At 38.1% G+C, this 18,939-nt stretch overlaps 1 protein-coding gene across 1 annotated transcript; it reads right to left on the bottom strand.

Moving 5' to 3' along the window:
- Positions 1–1,904: 1,904 nt before the first annotated feature.
- cisd2 (CDGSH iron sulfur domain 2) lies at positions 1,905–10,821 on the bottom strand. Its single transcript, XM_006629801.3, has 3 exons — positions 10,584–10,821; positions 6,055–6,269; positions 1,905–3,339 (listed from the first exon to the last, which is right to left on the bottom strand). The coding sequence occupies exons 1-3, from the start codon at positions 10,684–10,686 to the stop codon at positions 3,250–3,252; spliced, it is 408 nt and encodes a 135-aa protein (XP_006629864.1). The 5' UTR covers positions 10,687–10,821; the 3' UTR covers positions 1,905–3,249.
- Positions 10,822–18,939: the final 8,118 nt, after the last annotated feature.

Here is an 18,939-nt window from a genome sequence, read left to right on the forward strand (position 1 = left end):
ACATCAAAACAATGGCACATTCAGGCAGTATTATGAATAAGGTGTTGTTGGTGATCGTCTTTTAAATGGACACATTCTGGTACAAGAATGAGTTCAATTAGAAGTCACCGTGACGTTCTTTACTATTCTTATTTAGTTAGCCCTGTAAGTGGGCAGCACTGTGGCACAATGAATATCATCCCTGCCTTGCAGGGATGGGGCCCTGGGTTCAATTCCTGGAGTGTCTTTGTGTGGAGTTTGTATGTGTTCTCTGTGTTTCCTCCTATCAGCACTCACTGAGTGAGTGTAAGTGTCCTTGTTGTACCCCACCTTGTGTCTGTTGCTTGCCAGAATAAGCTCGGGATCCCCCAATACCATGAATTGGTTAGAAAATGAATGGATGGTAAGTTCATGTAAAAATCAGGCACATATAAAAACTGTACACAGGCAGTGTGAAAATAGAGCAGTTGTGTTATGTAATTATGTAAAGGTTTGAGCCTCCTCTTCCTGTGGCTAGGGGTGCTGTCCCTTTACCAAGTGGGTTAAGCCAAATACATCCTACCTATGCAAACATTCACACAGTAAAGCATCCGATTCTTGGATGTTGTTGTCCCTCAGGAAATGTAGTTCTCTTAGTTTCCAGAAGGGCCGGGAGAGGGCTGTGTGTGAGGTTTTGCGAAATGAGACAATGTGTACATGAGGCCAAGGCCCAGTGTGAGAGTTGTACGCAAAGGTAGCAGAAAAAGAAGGTGGCAGAGGCATCAATAACTTTGCTGTCAATATATAAAACAGATTTCTCATTTTAAAATAAGGATCATAAAGGGATATACTGAATATGTACTGTGCAGTTGGAGGTGGCACTTTTTAATGTACGGCAGGGCTCTGTATTTGCTGTATGTAGTTTAAACACCCTTCAAAGCTTTTTTGAGAACCTATGAATCTTTATCCTCATTGTAATGGCCCTTATGCATTGGTAGCTGGAAAAAATAACTGGTAAGACTTCAGCTTGTAGCAGTGAAGGCCCTGACAATGATAGATCTGACTGGAGAGCTGGTTTTAAGGTTTCACTACTGAACCTTTACATCCCCTCACTAGCTGCTCAGCATTTAGAAGACTCATCTCTAAAACAAGGGAATGAGCTGCAGAAGTGGTGGAAACAAATGATCTGTCTCACAGTTTGTTGTCACTGGGAATGTTTTAAATGTTCTGAAAAATGTCAATTCTGCAGTATGTCTCTTGTCAATTGTGAAATTATGTAATATTGTAATTATCAATATTTCCTAACATTCCTGTTTTATTGTTGTATGGCTGGTAAAGTGACTTCTATTTGTTTTCCACAGACTTTGCTTTAGAAATGAACTGTTTGATTTCAATAATAATTCCTTACAGTTATATAGCACTCTTATGGACACTCCACACCACTTTACAGGTAATGGGGGCGCCCCTTGACCACCACCAATGTGCAGCCCCACCTGGATGATGCAACGGCAGCCATAGTCTGGTAATTCAGAGATAGGGATTATTAGGAGGCCATGAGGCTCACTCCTGCTTAGCTGCAGTGCATTGACAGTTGTGAGTTGCAGGGTGATAAGGCTGCTGGCAATTTTTTATTAGAAGTGGTTGATGAAGTGAGCAATTCCCTCAGTCCGTCTGAGCTGAGCAGCCCTTCAGAGATCCCCTTCCCCTTTCTTTCAGAATGCTACAGTTTGTGCCAAATGTACTGACTGTTATTAGGCTAAGAAGATTAACTGAGGAAACTACATAATCTGTGTTTATGCTTTCACATTTTTCACATCTTTTCTTTTTCAATTCATGAAATTCTGGTCATTTACTTTTGCTATGCAGTCCTCAGTTTTAGAAAATGGTAAATTTATCATATTTAAAATTCAGCACACAAATGATCAAAATTAAAATGGAAAAAAAACTTGATGTAAACACTTTTATTATTAAACATTGTTCTCTATTATTTTTTTACACAATTATTTAATCATGGAACATATCAAGCTAATAATTAGTTGAATCAGCATAGAATCTGACATGTGTTCTTAAATAGTATTGGTTTTTACCTTTTAACTTTTACAAATAAACTTGGGAATCTGACACACAAGACTGAAACCAAAAAATAACAACTGAATGGTAGACTGTAACAGTGCTTCCAGAATATAGTCAGAGAGAGATGGACAGTTTCAGGACTCATGGAAAGAATTGCTATGATATACAAGACAAAAACGTGATTACACATCTAGCTTTCAATATGGAGTTCTGATGGTTTTTTTATTTTCCTCACAGCTTTTCTGCTTCTAACTTGTATAACCCATTCCTTTTTGTTTCTCCTTCCTGCTGTTCTGGAACTACTAAAAGGTTAAAAAATGCCTTTAGAAAGTCTTAGGCATCTTTAAATAAGATTAAAAGGAAATGTAAGGAAGCTGTTTTCACCACTGTAATAAACATTAGCACAAAACACCAAAAACATACTAATGAAATAGCTTGGTGCTTATTTATAACAGCTACAGCTTCACTTACATCTAGTGTATCAGAGTGGAAATAAATTAGTATTATTTTAACTAGCTTGAAGCGATAGAGACTGTGGTGGTATTGATGGATTTAACACTTTACTGCCTTTTTATAAAGTCAATGCCCTCTAATTGAAAAAAGATCCCCAACAGCAACTACAGGTAGTGATGAAAGGGTTATTGCCCAGGATCTTAAGTTTTAATTTGCGTCATTACTGACTAATCTTGGAATAGTTTTGAAATTTAATGTCCGCAGCTAATGAGCCCAAGGACCTTAGTCCACCTCAAAAGTGCAGTTTTTTTTATACAGCTTGCCTTTCCAAAATGCAGTGGATAGGAATGTGGTTTGGCCACACATCTCCAAAATTTTTGACAAAGGCAGTGAAATGTATCATCATCATGTCAAAGTTTAAAAGACTGGATTTCGTGTGAATTTAAAAGTTTCGACATTCGACAAAAAGAATGTATTTTTCAACAAATTTTTCGACATTTTACAAATGTTTTCCAAAACAGCCCAGTGAGGCAGAAGAACAAAACACAGTTCGAACTTTGACGCCTTCGAAATCCAGACATGTATCTTTTTCTTTGATCCGAACATGTGAATTTATACAAAATCAAACATTAGCCACAATTATTGATTCTCATTATCTGAAGGGGAGTACAGAGAGGTGCAAAAACATTAAAATACAAATTAAAATTAAAACAAATAGCTACAATCACAAAAACCTTAAGGATCATAATGTGATGACAAGATGGATTATAGAACTTTCTTCTTCAGAATGAGCGGTCCCACATTGTCCCCTGTCAACTCGTTGTGTTTTATGTGCGATTTATCACACACAGGAAACTGAAACAGGAAAGAAAAAAAGTGTTAAAAAGCCGATAATGCAAATGGAACAGAGTGGTGTTAAAAAGCCAAAAGCCAACTAGAATCCTTCTGTTATAATCACAAATGTACACGGCCATACCCATCTCTTACAATTCCAACAAGAGAGTGACCTCTAACCACAATGGCTGTTTTAAAAGTAAAATATGCAGAGAAACCAAAATGTATTAATAAGGACAGTACAATGCACAGGCTCCAACCAGTTTAAGCCTTACTACAATGCTGAGGTGAAGCAACATGAATAACTATTCATGATTAAATGTCTTTTCAATACATCTTTTCTCTTATTTTAGTTAAAAAAAACTAAAAAGATCACACTTTCTTCAGAATTGACCTGTAGCTTCCAATACATTCCCTCTGTCCAAGCATTCTACAGAATGCACTGAACATTTATTAAATTGGATTTTAAATTAGTATACGAGAACTCTGCAAGCTGCTTTCACCTCAGGTATCTGAATATGTCGGGACATGACAGCCATATACACTGAATTTGTTCTAAAATACAGCTTTGATGTGGCCAGTATGACATAAATCAAGGGACTGTATATTACAGGGTGTTTTTGTGGTGTCTTATTAACTTCACTGTGTTTACACCTATTCTAGATATAGAGTGGAAACGTTAAAATACCGTAGAGGGCAATATCAAGAATCTTGAAACAACCGCAATGTTTTTTTCTATATGCCACAAAAAGTATTTCACAGACCAAGAAGTTGTCCCTCTACAGACTTTCATGCTTATGCTACACTTTTGAAAATGATAACATGGAGTAAAACTTGATCTCCAATCTTTCCATGTTTTAATCTGTTTCTTTTGGTGATCAGTATAATAAAGCAGATCCAACTCCATTTCTAGGTAAAAGAAATAAATGAAGCAACTAGTTTTTTAAATTCTGAGCAAACCATAGGAAGGCTTGGAATCAACAAGTTCTACTCTCCGTGACATCAAAAAACAAAATCCCTTTAAACAAACGGGTGCATAAATCACTCTGTGCCATTTTTCAGAACACTTGATTGCAAATGTGCAAAGTGAGAATTTGTAGAACGGAGAAAATCTGAGCATTTAGAAACACTTTAGAGCAAATCAACAACAAATCTCTACTTGTGGAAAAGGCAGAGAAAGCTATTTGGCCTACAATTCACTGCTCTCCTTCACACAGCTGAATCTAAAAGCTCTCATGAAAAGCAACTGGAGGTTTTGCATTTGGCTGTTTCCCTCCTGTCTTTGGAAACCAAACAAATGGATAAAAAGATCATACACATCAAATGTGGATGATGTAAGGCCTCAAATTTAAAAAAAAAAACAATTTCAATTGAAGCAAATACAAAAAGATTTTTTATTTGTACTACAGAAAGCCTGACCTGAAACACACAGGTAATCTGTATTGCAAGCCAGCAAATACAGTAAATACTTCAGTTGTTAAAAGAGCAGATAGAATTCCCTTTTTAGTGAATATCAAGGTTCTCAGAACTGGAGGGCTAGTAGGACTACAGCTCACCTTTGCTTTTAATAACCTCAATCAGCATGTTATCGGACATAATTGACCAAAATCACTGAGCTCTTCAGGTGGTGGTGTCTGAATAAAGAACATCTGCAAATACACCCTTCCTCCAAGACAGGGACACTACAAATGTGTTTCCATAAATGTAACAAAAGAAGAACGACTTCTCATTTCAAAGCCAGCTACAATTATGTTTTTTAATTCAGTCTATTTGTAGGGGCAGGACAGTGGTGCAGGGGTCAGCATTCCTGCCTCACAGTGCTGGGGCCCTAGGTTTAATTCCAGACCTGGCGTGCTGTCTTTGCGTGTTCTCCCCATGATTGCTTGTTTCAGGTGCTTTGGTTTCTTCCCATAGTCCAAAAAACATATTGGTTCTGTGAAAACTGGCCCTGGTGTGAACGTGTGCATGTTTGTATCTGTGTCTGCCCTGCAATGGACCGGCATCCCATCCACGGGGTACACTGCCTTTTAGCCTTTGCTGGCCAGAAGAGGCTCAGGCTCCCCTGCAACCCTGAATTGGAATATGTATTTAGAAAATGGATAGATAGTCTATCTGTGTTGTTTGCTTCACTACCAGTGTACGTTACTTATTCAACCTGAATTGGCTCACTTCTTCATTTACTGATGCTGTGCATGCCCTTTCTGAATCCAAACAAAAACCATTTTGAGGGACACAGGGTGGAGAGCAGTGCTTGACATGAGTTAGAATCCATTTTGTTTAAGTTTTTATCACTTGTAAAAATAAAGGAAATGACAATCTAGCATTTGTTTCAACTTTCTGAAGTCATACTGCTCTGACAGACGAATCACGGCGTAGCCTTGTGATTAGATGCAGTACCCCAAGGCTTCCAAAATGAATCAGCAAATAGCTCTGAAGTCAAAACAAAAGTGATAATTTCATGAGAAAAGCAAGCTCAACAAGATGAGTCCTGCATTTACAATTTTAAACAAAATAGAAATAAATATTCTTTAAAAGAACTCAGTAATATGGGCTGTCTTCAACTCCATGTGAAAACAACCTCTCATTCTCTAAAAGACATAAAATTAACTTTTATTTTCAGACAGAAAAGGTTTACACTACAATTATGAGGCTTATTCCTTTTACATCATTCTATCCCCAGGAGACACAGAGGTTAGTCTTGAGTGTTTGATGTATCAGAAAAGAAGAACTTCTCACCGTTTTGGAACGCCAACACCTGCAGTAACAGGCATTTGTGCTTTTTAGATCTTCAATGTCGATTTCGTTGACGACTTTAGGGTTTTCCTTTTGAATCTTCAGGTTGATTAGACTATCCTTCTGTTTTTTCTTCTTGGGCAGGAAAGGGCGGATGGTGAGGTAACCCAGCAGGGCAAGAATCCCAAGAAGAGGCAGCAGCCGTAACCACTCTGACACTGAACAGAGAACAGCAGGCAGGGCTTAAATTTCAATTTTCTTGGTGATGGCAAAAAAGCCATTTGTACACAAAGTATTATTTTTGGTGGTGCATTCTAACACTGGTGTGGTTTCCTTTTGTTGATTGGTAAAGAGTTCTATGTATTTAATTTGCAACAAATGTGAATGCGCATAGCAAAAAGCACTAAAGCAGAACCATCTGCCTGCATCTACTATTTGTTTCATTTAGCTGAAAATTATAATGGGCACACCTTCTTCTGGTGCTGCAGTTCCTAATTTGCATGGAATGAAAATAAAATGCACTGAACATAGCTCTGTATACCTGAATATGTTTGTTTTCTAAATCAAGTGTCCACAGAAATGCACCACAGCAAAACTGCTGTCCTTTTACAGCAAATAGATCACTCAGCAGAGTAGAAAACTAGAAAACAGAAAAGTATTTTGCAAAATGTATTGAATGGGTGGTCTTCAGCAAAATTAATGTGGTAGTATAAATGGTATTTTTCACTTACTGTATTTTTATTTGGTTTTTTTTTGCTAATGTGTGCTTTTGTAAACAGTATTTTACATTGCCAAATTATTAAGGCAAAATGTTTTTACTCTCCTACAGTTATTACTCACTATAATGCATTTTGGAGACTAATAACTTCTTTTTATTGAAGCAGAAAAAAAAAACATGAAATAATGCAACAGTCAAACAGTCACAGTTTTAAAAATTAGCTAGAGATTGGTAGGAGTTAGCAAAAGATGTACGTGTGAAGAAAAATTTAACAGTCATGCTGTCATCTTATCTACAGCTAATATTTACAGCTCAGCTGTGCTCAAAAACACAGAAAGGGACACTGCATAAGTTAACAGTTTGAAAGGAGCAAGTGACGTTCAGACAGAGTAGGGGGTTAAAGGGGATGTTATTCTTGCTTTTGCTCATTCCTGCTATGTTCACATATTCTGATTCCTGAACATTTAGACACATTTAGAAACTTCCTGTTTAATGAAGAAAAGGAATATGCAGAACTTAAACTTCTCTGTCCACTTCTCAACTGAGGAGAAGATAAACCCTTTCAGATAAACTGGAGGACTCACCACTCAGAAGTGTTGGCTAGGTTTACCTATTGTGGATCAATTCAGTCTTAAAACTCCTGGACAAGCTGTGGTTATGCTGTTGTTGAAGATTTCCATCTCACACCTCAGTATCCTGAACTGAATACAGATTTTACAGCTTCAACAAGCATTTTGCCAGACGTGAAATCTTTATTTCTGCCCATTCGGTTCAATTTCTGACTTAAACAGGGCCTTTTTAAAAACAATTCCCCACATTCTCAAACTCAGAACACTACAGGATTTAAATGGGAGTTAGATTTGTTTTTGTGGTCATGTCGTATGTATTATCTTTAATAATGCAAATTACAATTGCATCGTAAGCTGAATAAGGTAAACAGGCAGGTTGCATTGCTGTATCTTGGAAATGAAGTTTGAAACTTAAGAATATAACCTATATAACAAAATGTTATCTTTTCTGCCACTACTGCCTTCTACTGTATTTTACTGAACCTAGCTGTTCCCCTTTAATGTTTTATACAGTTATTATTAGTTTTCTCCTGCCGCAGACAATACATTTTGGGGTTAATCTGTAACGTGCAATCCTGCATTTCTAAACCTCTTAAAAAACAATAGGCATTTTTGTATTAACATTAGTTGCTTCATTTTATAATCTCACCATTAATCGTGTTAAAATACGATTAGTAATTAAGAAGGTTTCCTTGTCTTGGGAACATTGGCTTGATTTTGGCTGTTATTTTTTCATGCAATTTGGTTTTAAGAATAAATGAACAATAGTTTAGAAATGGTCTAAATACAGCTTATTAGCACTTATGATTTGTTTTGGTTATTTCTATCATTTTAATCATTTTCCTTCAAATTTGCAGGTGATTCAATTAGAAAGACACTGGTCGAGAGGACACAGGAGGGCTGTCCACTCATCTTTTGGAAATGTAAACTCAGAAGAAAACCTAAAAACACCCTCTTTTCAACAGGGAGAAACAAATAACATTACAGGTCTCGGTGGAGACATTTTAATGCCAGTTGAGCCCCTACCAATAAGCTGAATAAAAATCCACGTTCATATAATCAAGGCTGCTGAATTTTATTCATTTATATAATTAACTGCTATTATGTCACCACTCACAAACAACACCACACAAGTTGTCTTTATGTACCCATTTTTGCTTATTCTTATACAACTTAAATCAGGTAAAAAAAAGTATGTTCTTAGATGTTGAAAATAAATCTTTAAAAGTTAAAAAAAAGTTTAGAACAACTTTAGTGTATGAAAATGAAGAGTTAAAATCATTAGCTGTTAACATGACGGGGTTTTTTTTAGCTGGTCTTATGAAACAGCATTTGTTATATACCACGCCAGTCACATGCTTTCATTCAAGATTGCTCTCCTTCTTAAGTCTGGACATGCTGAGTCATACAGATGTTTTTTATCTGAAACTTAGGAACCCAGACCTAAGTTGGAATTGAGCACATATGATCGCCTAATATAAACTAACATGCAAAAACCTCAAGAGTTATTTGGCACTAATACCAAAAATGTATGCTTATAGCCGTGTTATCCTGGGAACACAGCTTTAAGCATGACAGCTTCTGAAAATAAGATAAATATATTCTAGACAAGTAATAAATGTTAGCACGTCGTTGCCCTCCGAATCACTTTGTGTTGCCTGATCGGATCTTTCACCCACCTACAGTACCTGATTATCTTTCAAAGCAGTACAGCAAACATGAAATGAACTAAAAGAACCTGCTTTGTTATCCCCTGTAAAGGCGGTCATCTCCTGCCCACATCGACAACAAGAGTCAAGGTTGACAGCACTGCTTTTACCTTTCCTTGTCTTGCCTTTTTTGACCGGCACAAGAGAGAAGAGATGTTCCAGCAAACACAGAAATGCAGTAACCCCTGTAGAGCCTAGCCAGTGAAAAGTATTACAGCACCAGAAAATCAGACTAAGGCCCAGTACAGACTTGCAACTGCAGAAGCTCTCAGGCTTCCATCGACTGTCGTGAGACAGGGGTACTGTCCACAGTGGCACTGTGAAAAACTGTTCTACTTCTCATCATGGCACACATTCTTCATCAGTGTGAAGCTGAACACAAGAGTCATAACTCAAGTTTTTGTTGTTGTCGTTTCTCTTTTCAAGCTGCCATAAACCAGTTCTCTGCAATTCAGCTTGGCCCTCAAACAACCACTAATCTATAAATCTAACTAACCACTAGTCAATTATCCACTTTCACATGCCAAACAAATGTTACCATGCTTTAAGAATTGAACAAGCAGCAGATATTGCAGCGACGTGTAATTTGGAACTGGCTACCATTCCCCATTATAAAAGTTTCAAATTATAGGAATTAAAAGTGACAGTCCACTTTAAACGTTTTTTTTTCAATTCATCTTGTAATTCAAGAAGGACATTAGAACCATTATTTAATATTTCCACAGTGATGTGCAGGCACAGCACTCTTTAGAAACCTCCACATGAAACAGGTAGAACTCACATCTGCAATAACATAAAATGACCCTTGAGCAAAGTAATAACAGATCTATTCCCACTTCTTTTAAAAACTTTAACTACTTGCATTTAGATCATATTTTTATTTTTATTAATAATTTCTACATGCTATTCGACCATTTCTGCTAAGTTAAAAGTTATTATTGAAGGTTTCTGGAAATATTAACTTAACGGTCCCTACGTGATGTAACCCAATTCACAAAGACAAATGATCTCCAATTTCTGTTTTCCTCCGCAGTTTTTTCCACACGTTATCAGTAACATGCACTATAAGTAAAATCCTTTTAATTTTAGTCAAAGGTTGCAAACCAAAGTGATATGTAAAACTGTTCGAGTACGTCTTATTATTACATTTAATTTGACCTTCCCTGTATATGGCTGTAAAACATTACCCTCTGAGAAATCTATCCAGACATACTGTACAGTACAGTATTTCGTCTATTCTTAACTGGCTAAGTATAGCACCCGTCGTTTATTAAAGCGAAGTTCATTGTTCTTATTTAACCTCATGCATTGTTCTTTTTTCCTTAAAAGTCAAATAATTCAGTTTCTTATCTCGTGGTGCTACAATGTCACAGAATGTACGGCACAGGTCTTATTCATACTAAACAATTACGAATACAAACTTCGTGTCAAACTAAAAGCTGAATGGCGTAAAAAAAAACTCTCTCGGCTCCCTGGCTATACAATTATCTTTGCATAACGCGATTTTAGGTAACGAACAAAGAATGCAATATTTACCTGTGAGTTTTGCAAAACCGCCGACTGTTTCTGGCAAAGGTAGCCTCTTGAGATAGGCTGGAAGCTGGACTTTTATGATTCTAGCAATGCTTTCTAACACCATCTTGAACGTGTCTCTATCCGAGCCCTAATTCACCGAAGCTACATATTTCCTGGGCCCTTTTCCACTTCGATTTACGTTGCTGCAAACGAGCAAGTTCCGCAATACTCGGAGACTGTGGATTGGCTCTCGGCGGGAATGTCTTTGTGAATAACAGCATCACCGTACGGCGAGGATGTTCAATGTAACCAATGACAATGGGTAGAGTTGGTGTTCGCTGGTTGGATAACCTCAACAAGTGACTTAGTTTAAAAACGAAAGCAGAATTATTGCAGTCACCGACGGGTTTTAGGTTTTAAACTGTGTACTGAGGGATGCATTTTATTTAAGCCACGTGAGAAATGTTGTTTTAGGAATGGACTTTAACGGAGGGAGATGCTTCATGTAAATCTAACTGAATTCTTACACAAACCCCCCAAAAATACAAAACACAAAAAGCTTCAGATACTGTAGAAGCTTGCCTTTCAGTTTACGTTTTGAATCGCAATTTGAATAAAATAATCGTATCAGGATGGTTACAAGACAAACTTCACGAAGGAATTGAATCATATATATAGTCTGTGTGTATATGTTTAATATTTTGTAAATGACTGTCAAAATGGTAACTCACTATAACAATTCAAAAGAGAAACAAAATGTTATCAAAAGTTTCAGATGACGCCAGGGTTGAGTCTTTTCTTCTTTCAAAAACACTCCTCCACTCCGTTAAAGTGTTTGGAAATATAAATAGGATCTTCTTCTTCTTCGCATTTTCCCATTTATGTGGGGTCTGCTTTTTTGCACCGATTTCCCGTATGTCATTGAGTTGTGTGCATTTTGACGAAACAAGGAATTTATCTTCAGCCAGCTTGTTGCACGGCCTGTCGCTGAAGTCCCTCTTCCTTTCGCAAACGGCCTTGGGACCGTCTATGGCGGAGTTGGAAATATAAATAGGATATTTTTTGCCAAATATTTACTATCTTTTGTTAAATAACATTGGATACCAAAATTGAAAACAATAGAGAGTTTACAAATGTATATACCAAATGTTTAAATTATAACATTAGTGTAAAGGCAACTACTGTATCACTATGTGTCTTTTATGTAATGTTATTTTTATTTTAAATGTAATGTTTATTTGTACTGTAATGTTTATGTATCTCTATGTGTTTTGTAAGACTCTCTGTGTGTAAAAAAAACATAGCAGCCTGGATCCAAAACAATTTTCTCAGAAATAATACAATACAGAACAGTTATTAATGTTTAACAGCACACCGCTAGTTGTGTTATACACAGAAGGTTAGAAGGTTGCTAGTTCAAATCCCGCAATCGGCAGAGGAATCCTACTCCGATAGGCTCCTGGGCAAGGCCCTTAACCCCAACTGCTCCAGGGGTGCCATACAATGTCAGACCCTGTGCTCTGACCCCAGGCTCTCTCCCTGTCTCCCTATATACCAAGCTGGGGTATGCTTAAAGATAATTCCTAATGCAAGAAATTGTAAAGGGTTAATAAAGTGATGTTGTTGTTGTTGTTGTTGTAATAACTCGATTTTCAGAATTTTCACCAGTTTTGGTTTTAGTTCCTTTCTGCCACTAGAGGGCGCATAAGCGTTTCATATGAATAATAGAAGCAATTTAAGTTGCTTGCTAACTGTAGGCTTGATCGTTAGCCTGAACTGAATATATTATAAGAATAGACGGGTAAGGATGTTTCTCTGAGAATAAGGTGACAAAGTCTGAATATCTTTTTGCTCCACCTGTTACGTCGGTCTTCCTGCAGCTTTAGGAATACCGTGCATACCTCTAAGAAAGACGCCTGAGATTTCGTTTTAAAAGTCTGTAAAGACTATATTTTGCTAGGAGTCTATGCTTGTACGGCTATGACCGATTTATTCAGAAATATTAACTGAGAATAAGACTTTGAAAAAGTTACTTTTGCTTTCAATATCAAACGCTGAGGCACTGTGTCAGCTGCAGTGTAGCACTATGATTTGTTGGTTTTAATAGCTGTGACTCGTAAGCACAGCACGCTTCGCAAACTTGATGTCCTTCGAGCACCGTTCTTTTCACAAATACAGTATGTGATTTAGAGTTTCAAAAAAATACACAAGAAAGTTTTTTTTTTACCAGATGATATGAACAGATTTTTTGGTGGGGTGTTCGTAAACAAACAGTTTTTGAGGCTTTTTTTTTCGGTAGACTATTTTCTCAAAAGTTCATTCTGTGATGTTCCCAATGAATTATCTTACAAATAAAACGGATTGAGCTCCCGAAAGCGGGCGACACAGTGGTGCAGTGGTTAGCATTGCTGTCTTGTGACGCGGGGGGCATGGATTCAATTGCTAGGATGCTATGGAGTTTGTATGTTCTTCCCATGCCCACATGGGTTTCTTCCCACAGTCTTAAAACATACTGATAGCTTAATTGTCTTCTAGGAAATTTCCTAGAAGAGCGACTGTCTGTGTTTGTGTCTGAGTGTCTGTCCTGCAATGGACTGGCACCCTGTCTCCAGGGTGTACCCTGCCTTGTGCCCATTGTTTGCCAGGATAGGCTCTGGCGCCCTTGCGAACCTGAATTACAAGAAAAGGTTAAAGAAAGGATGGATTTCCCCAAAGTGTTTGTTTTAAAATATATTAAAAGTATTGCAGTTATGTTAGATTTAATGTAACTCTATTATAAATGAATGAAATCATAACGACATTACTGGGCCTCCCTTTACAGGAACAGTGATTAAGAAAAGTTATGGACCATTCCTAATACATATTAACTTACCAATAATTTAAAATATTTAATAGGTTTTATGCATATAAGGGAGTACATCACTTAGATATGAAAGAGAATGACTCCCTTTGTTCTTATAAAACTGAAACATTACATTTGCTTTTTCTTTGGCTGTTTACGAAAAATAAGTATACTTAAGTTAAAAAAAAAATAAAGATAAAGAAGGAAATATTATGCTTCACCGGTATAAAAGTGAACCATATTCTTTATGTTGAATTCTTGGAAGATATTTTTTAGATAAAATAAACAAGGTTCAGTTATGCAAAGGAACAAGTAATAGGTTTATTCCATGCTGAAAGGAGAAGAAAGAAAATACAATGTTTCGCCTGTGGGGACTTCTTCAGGTGTGAGAAAGACAGGACAGACAGCAAAGATTAAATAGCACAGAAGAACAAAAGCTGGGAGAGGGGAGGAGGCAAGAGGGGCAGAGATCCCACTCAGGAAGTGCAAAGTGGAGAGGGGTGAAGAATGGCGTGAAGTCAAAACCTGCAATAGAATAGAGATGATTTCACAAAAATAAGTCGGTCATGGAGAGAAGGGGGATGGTGTGAACCTAGTTTCAGGATGAGTTTCGTTTCTGTTGTTTTTCTGCTATGGGAGTTGAGAAATCCTTCTTTGAGAACAGAGACAGAGAGATTAGTGTGCACTGTGACAGATACTCTGGGATTAGAGAAACAGTCTTCCCTAAATTCAGAAATCTAGTCCCAGAGTTCCCACACCTGTCAGAATCACAACGGGTCCCAATCCTACTGGGAAAGAGAGGAGGGAACTCATTTGAACTGGCAGCCCAGTATGTGATCTCCTGTCACAGCCTGAAGAACAGTAAGCCTGTCTCACAATAATGCTCAATATGTTTATAGTTTATGTAAATATTTTATTACATGTCTCTGTTGTGAATGTCTGTAATATGTCTGTAGATTTTATTTTACTTTTATTTTATGTTTTGTTCCATGTTCATTTTATTATTTTTATTTGCTTTGGCAACACTGATTGTACCCATTGGTCATGCTAATAAAGCACCTTGAATTGAATTGAGATTAGTGTGATCATGGCTGTCTGAGGTGAAATGAGAAACTATGGGCTTGGAGAAATCTTTAATCTTCACAGCCCTAACATGTTCTCTGAAGCGGTCTCCTAATCTCCTTCCTGTTTCCCCAACGTAAGTAACTGGGCATTTTTAGCAGGAGACACAGTAAATGAAGTTGCTGGAGACAATGGGGCATCCAAGGGTGTCGGCTTTGTGGATTTTGTGAAGGAGATACAATTGGGATACCTGGGGATGTTTGACGATGAGACGGTTATTTCCTGTGGGAGCTCCTAGTTGCTGATAAGAAGAGAGATAGTGGATACCACTTCCTTCTGGTAGTCAGTGGTAGAATCCTGTGGGAGATGACGGTTGGCAGAAGTATTAGTTAATTGTCTGGAGGCTTCCTTAATGTACATGTCTTTTTGCCACACCACAACAGCTCCTCCTTTGTCCACTGGTTTGATGACAATGTCATCCCTGTTGCGGAGAGATTGGAGTGCCTGAATTTCTCCTTGGGTGAGGTTAGACCTGTGTTTCCTGGGTGTGGAAAGGGTCTTGGGAACTTGAATGTTGCATTGGTTAATAAAGTAATGAACTGGTGGAAAACAGACGGAAGGGGTAGTCCAAGAAGTCCGTTTAGGATTGATATTGTAAATGGCATCAGTGACTGGTTTATGTCCGCTACCGGTGAGGAAGAGTCGTCAGCAAAATGAGCTTTGAGCCAAATCTCGGGGTGAAAACGGTTGAGGTTAAGTTGGGTTTGTGGGATGTCCAGCTTCTACAGGACTGGAACAAAACCGAGGCATTTGCTAAGAAGAGATCACTCATCCTGTGAAAGGGAAAGGTCAGAGGGTATGGTAACAACAAGGTTAGGATTGGTTGAGGTGGTGGGGGTGTTGATGGTCTTTTTCTGTAGAAGATGATTGAGTTTTTTATGTTTCTCTGAAGTGAGGAATTGGTAGAGTTGGTAGTTGAGGGATCTGATGAGGTTAGTTATAAGGGGAAGATGCTGTGGAGCTGTTTGCCATATAAATTCCTTGGCTTCTTTGATGTTGTTGTCAGAAAAGGTAAGCTCTTGTTTTGGCGCAGGTTCTGTTATTTAGAAATAACATAAAGAAATGTGTGCCTATCAATAAATCTTTACCAAACAAAAGAGCTGTAAAAACAGGAATGTAATTGAAAATACCGTATATTTATTTGGTACTAATCCATATTGAAGACAAGTCAGACTGACATGGTGTCCATTTTTTTAATTCACTGCCCATTTCCTTGCATTTTCATGACAATGTGGAACTTTTCTAGACCCACGGATGAAGTATTTCTGCAGAGAGAAGGTTTGCCCATCTCTCAGGTTACCATATTCCTTCCTTTTCTCTTCCTTAAATCTCACAGAAAGGAAATTGTGATGGAATTGCCTGTACGATCCCACATTGCTGAAACCTGTATAGACATATTTATATGATCATTTCAGGAATAAATGTTGTCTTTGTATCCATTAACGTACTATATATGCTGTGAAATTTTAAACGTAAGCTATACTGAAATACAAGTGTGGCATACATTATGTATAACCAATAAATCATAGAACTCCATTAAATAACAATCCTATTAGTACAATCAAGATCGGAAAAGCAATTTAAAGCAATTAGGTTTCTTTATCCGAATGCTTTGAAGCTCCTACATTTTGTATAAGGTATAGTCGTCTTTGTGTTGAGTTCTGCCTTGGTACACAATAGCATGGCAGTCAGTGGTGCTGCCTCCTTTAGCATAATGTTGTTAGCATAAAGCAGCCTTAAACTGAATTGTTAATCTAATGTGAGTCTGGTTTCTTGCTAGGTCTTTGTGCTGCTTCATTCTTCATTTTGCTATAAATGAAATGGATTTAACTTTTGAAAAGGCTGACATACAGGCTGTGTGTGAAGTGCTGTGCTTGACCATGGTGGTGAAGCAGAGTTCTCAGACAAAGCTCTCAGTTGTGTAGAACGACCTATATCTCTAACCTCTTCTGTGCTCACAACCTCTTGGGAAATTGCAGGTATTTCCCTACACAATATCCCTGCAGGGGATAATAGAGGATGAATTGAAATTCAATTTAATTGTACAGACAGCAGTTGTAAGATTTCTTCCTAGGGCTGTTGGACTTGGTCTCCAAAAGAGAGTGAGAAACTGTCTGGGAGAGTGGAGATACTACCACTCTTGATCATAGGGAGTCATTTAGGTTTAGGCCTTTAATGAGGATGTCTCCCTTCGGGGCTTGCATTGAGCCCTGCAAGGCACTTCTGCCAATGAGAAGACCTTGAGGCCAACCTGGTGAGACACACTGGAGGAACTGTTTATCTTGGCTAGTGTACAAATTCCTGGGAATCCCCCTGGAGGAGCTGAAATCTGACCCAGTCATGACCCTCACCAGAACAATTGGGATGAAAATGTATAGGTAATAATAATTCCTTAATTTATATAGTGATTTTCTGGACACTCCACTCCACTCAACGCACTTTACAGGTAGTGTGGACTCCCCTCCACCACCACCAGTGTGCAGCCTGCACCGTGATGATGCGATGGCAGCCATAGTGTGCCAGAACTCACACCGCATATCATCTATCACTGGGGAGAAGAACAGTGTGATGTAGCCAATTTATAGATGGGGATTATTAGGAGTCCATGATTGGTAAAGACTGATGGGAAATTTGGCCAGGACACTGGGGTTACACCCCTACTCTTTTCAAGAAACACCCTGGGATTTTTAATGACCACAGAGAGTCAGCATTAGGACCCACACAGACTCCAGGGTGAGCACCCCCTGCTGGCCCCACTAACACCTCTTCCAGCAGCAACCTTAGTTTTCCCCAGGAAATCTCCCACCCAGGTACTGGCCAAGCTCACCCCTGCTGAGCTTCAGTGGGTTGCCAGTTGTGATTTGCAGGGTGATACGTCTGCTGGCAGGTGGATAAGTAGCCTGCAGTGGACTACAGACACCAAATTGCTTCAAAGCTGTTGTGGTTGAGACAGGAAACAAGATGAAAAAAGCAAGGCGAGGAGAGATATAGAGGTTCATGGGCTGTCCAAAATTGCCACATGAGGGTTTGTAGCTCTGCAGAAAAAGCTGAACTACTTGGATTCCTCAAGCAAACCAATATACTATAACATTCATATTTTGCTTCTACTCAAGCTGCTGTCAGCACTTACAGTGTATGATAACAGTCTATGATTTTATAAGTAGACATACCCCTTGTGGGTGGCATGGTGTCACAGTGCTGTGCTTGTGGGTTCCAATTTGGACCTTGGACCTGTTGTCTGCATGAAGTGTGTTCTCCCTGTGCATTGTGTGGGCTTCCTCTGGGTATTGTGGTTTCTTCTTACAATCCGGTAGGAACTGGCTTCTTGGACAATTTGGCCTGGTGTGAGCGTGTCTATGTCTGGAGTGGTGTCGTATCCAGGGTGCACCCTGTTTTATGCCTGTTCCTTATCCCTGAGAGTCTAAATTGGAAGAAGTGGCTATAATATGGATAGATGGAAGGCTTTGTAGCCAACAAACTATATCATTCACATAATATTGTAAAAATGGTGCTATCCAGTTTCAGTCCATCCATCCATTCAATCCATCAATTATTATCAGCTTTTTTGTCCTGACGAGTGTCATACTGTAGTAACCCTATCCATATACATGGGAACAAGGCTGAGCTGAGAGCACAGGACAGGTCTCACCCTGGGAGGGACCAAGAAAGTATAATAATAATAAAAAGGAAAAATGACTGACAAATGAATATATTGAAAAATCAGATTCACATGTCACAAAGCTCCGTGTCTTTCACAAACAAATGCTTGATGACATATTTTGGATTGATTTTTTTGTATTCTGCTATCTTTTGGTGCAATATTGTCTTATAAACCAAATGACACATCACGAGTAAACAATTTGTATGATTACCCACATCACATAAAAGGAAAACATGCCGGGTTCCTGTTAAAACAATACGGTGTAGGCAGATTGTCAACCATGATATATTTTTCTGAAGTCTTATTATGAATAATATTTATATATTTTCTGTGTCTATGTTTTTCTTTGTTGTAGTACAACCTAAAAAATTGTGTGCTCCTTTTTAAGTTTGCCAATTGCTGGATCTTTGAAATTTAAAGCCTGATATGAGAAATATTTCCTTTCCAATCAAACAGCATGCAATAAAAAGGAGATAAACAGTTTATTACCTAATTTCAAGGAGGAAGAGAAGGCAGAGCAGATGAGACCCTCTGTTAAAAGCAGATAGCACATGGGAGCTTTTCATGGTTTTATTACATGGAAGAAAAGGCATTCATCTCTTCATGAAAGAAGAATAAACCATTACTGTCTGGAAAACATTATATTAGTAACCCTGCAGCCATAAGCTTTAATTCATTGTTGTAACCAAAGTGAATATCTTCTGCTTTGATGTTAGTACCTAAAGTATATTTAAACACCATCCTGTCCATTA

The sequence above is a fragment of the Lepisosteus oculatus genome, chromosome 1 (assembly GCF_040954835.1).
Source record: "Lepisosteus oculatus isolate fLepOcu1 chromosome 1, fLepOcu1.hap2, whole genome shotgun sequence".
NCBI lineage: Eukaryota > Metazoa > Chordata > Actinopteri > Semionotiformes > Lepisosteidae > Lepisosteus > Lepisosteus oculatus.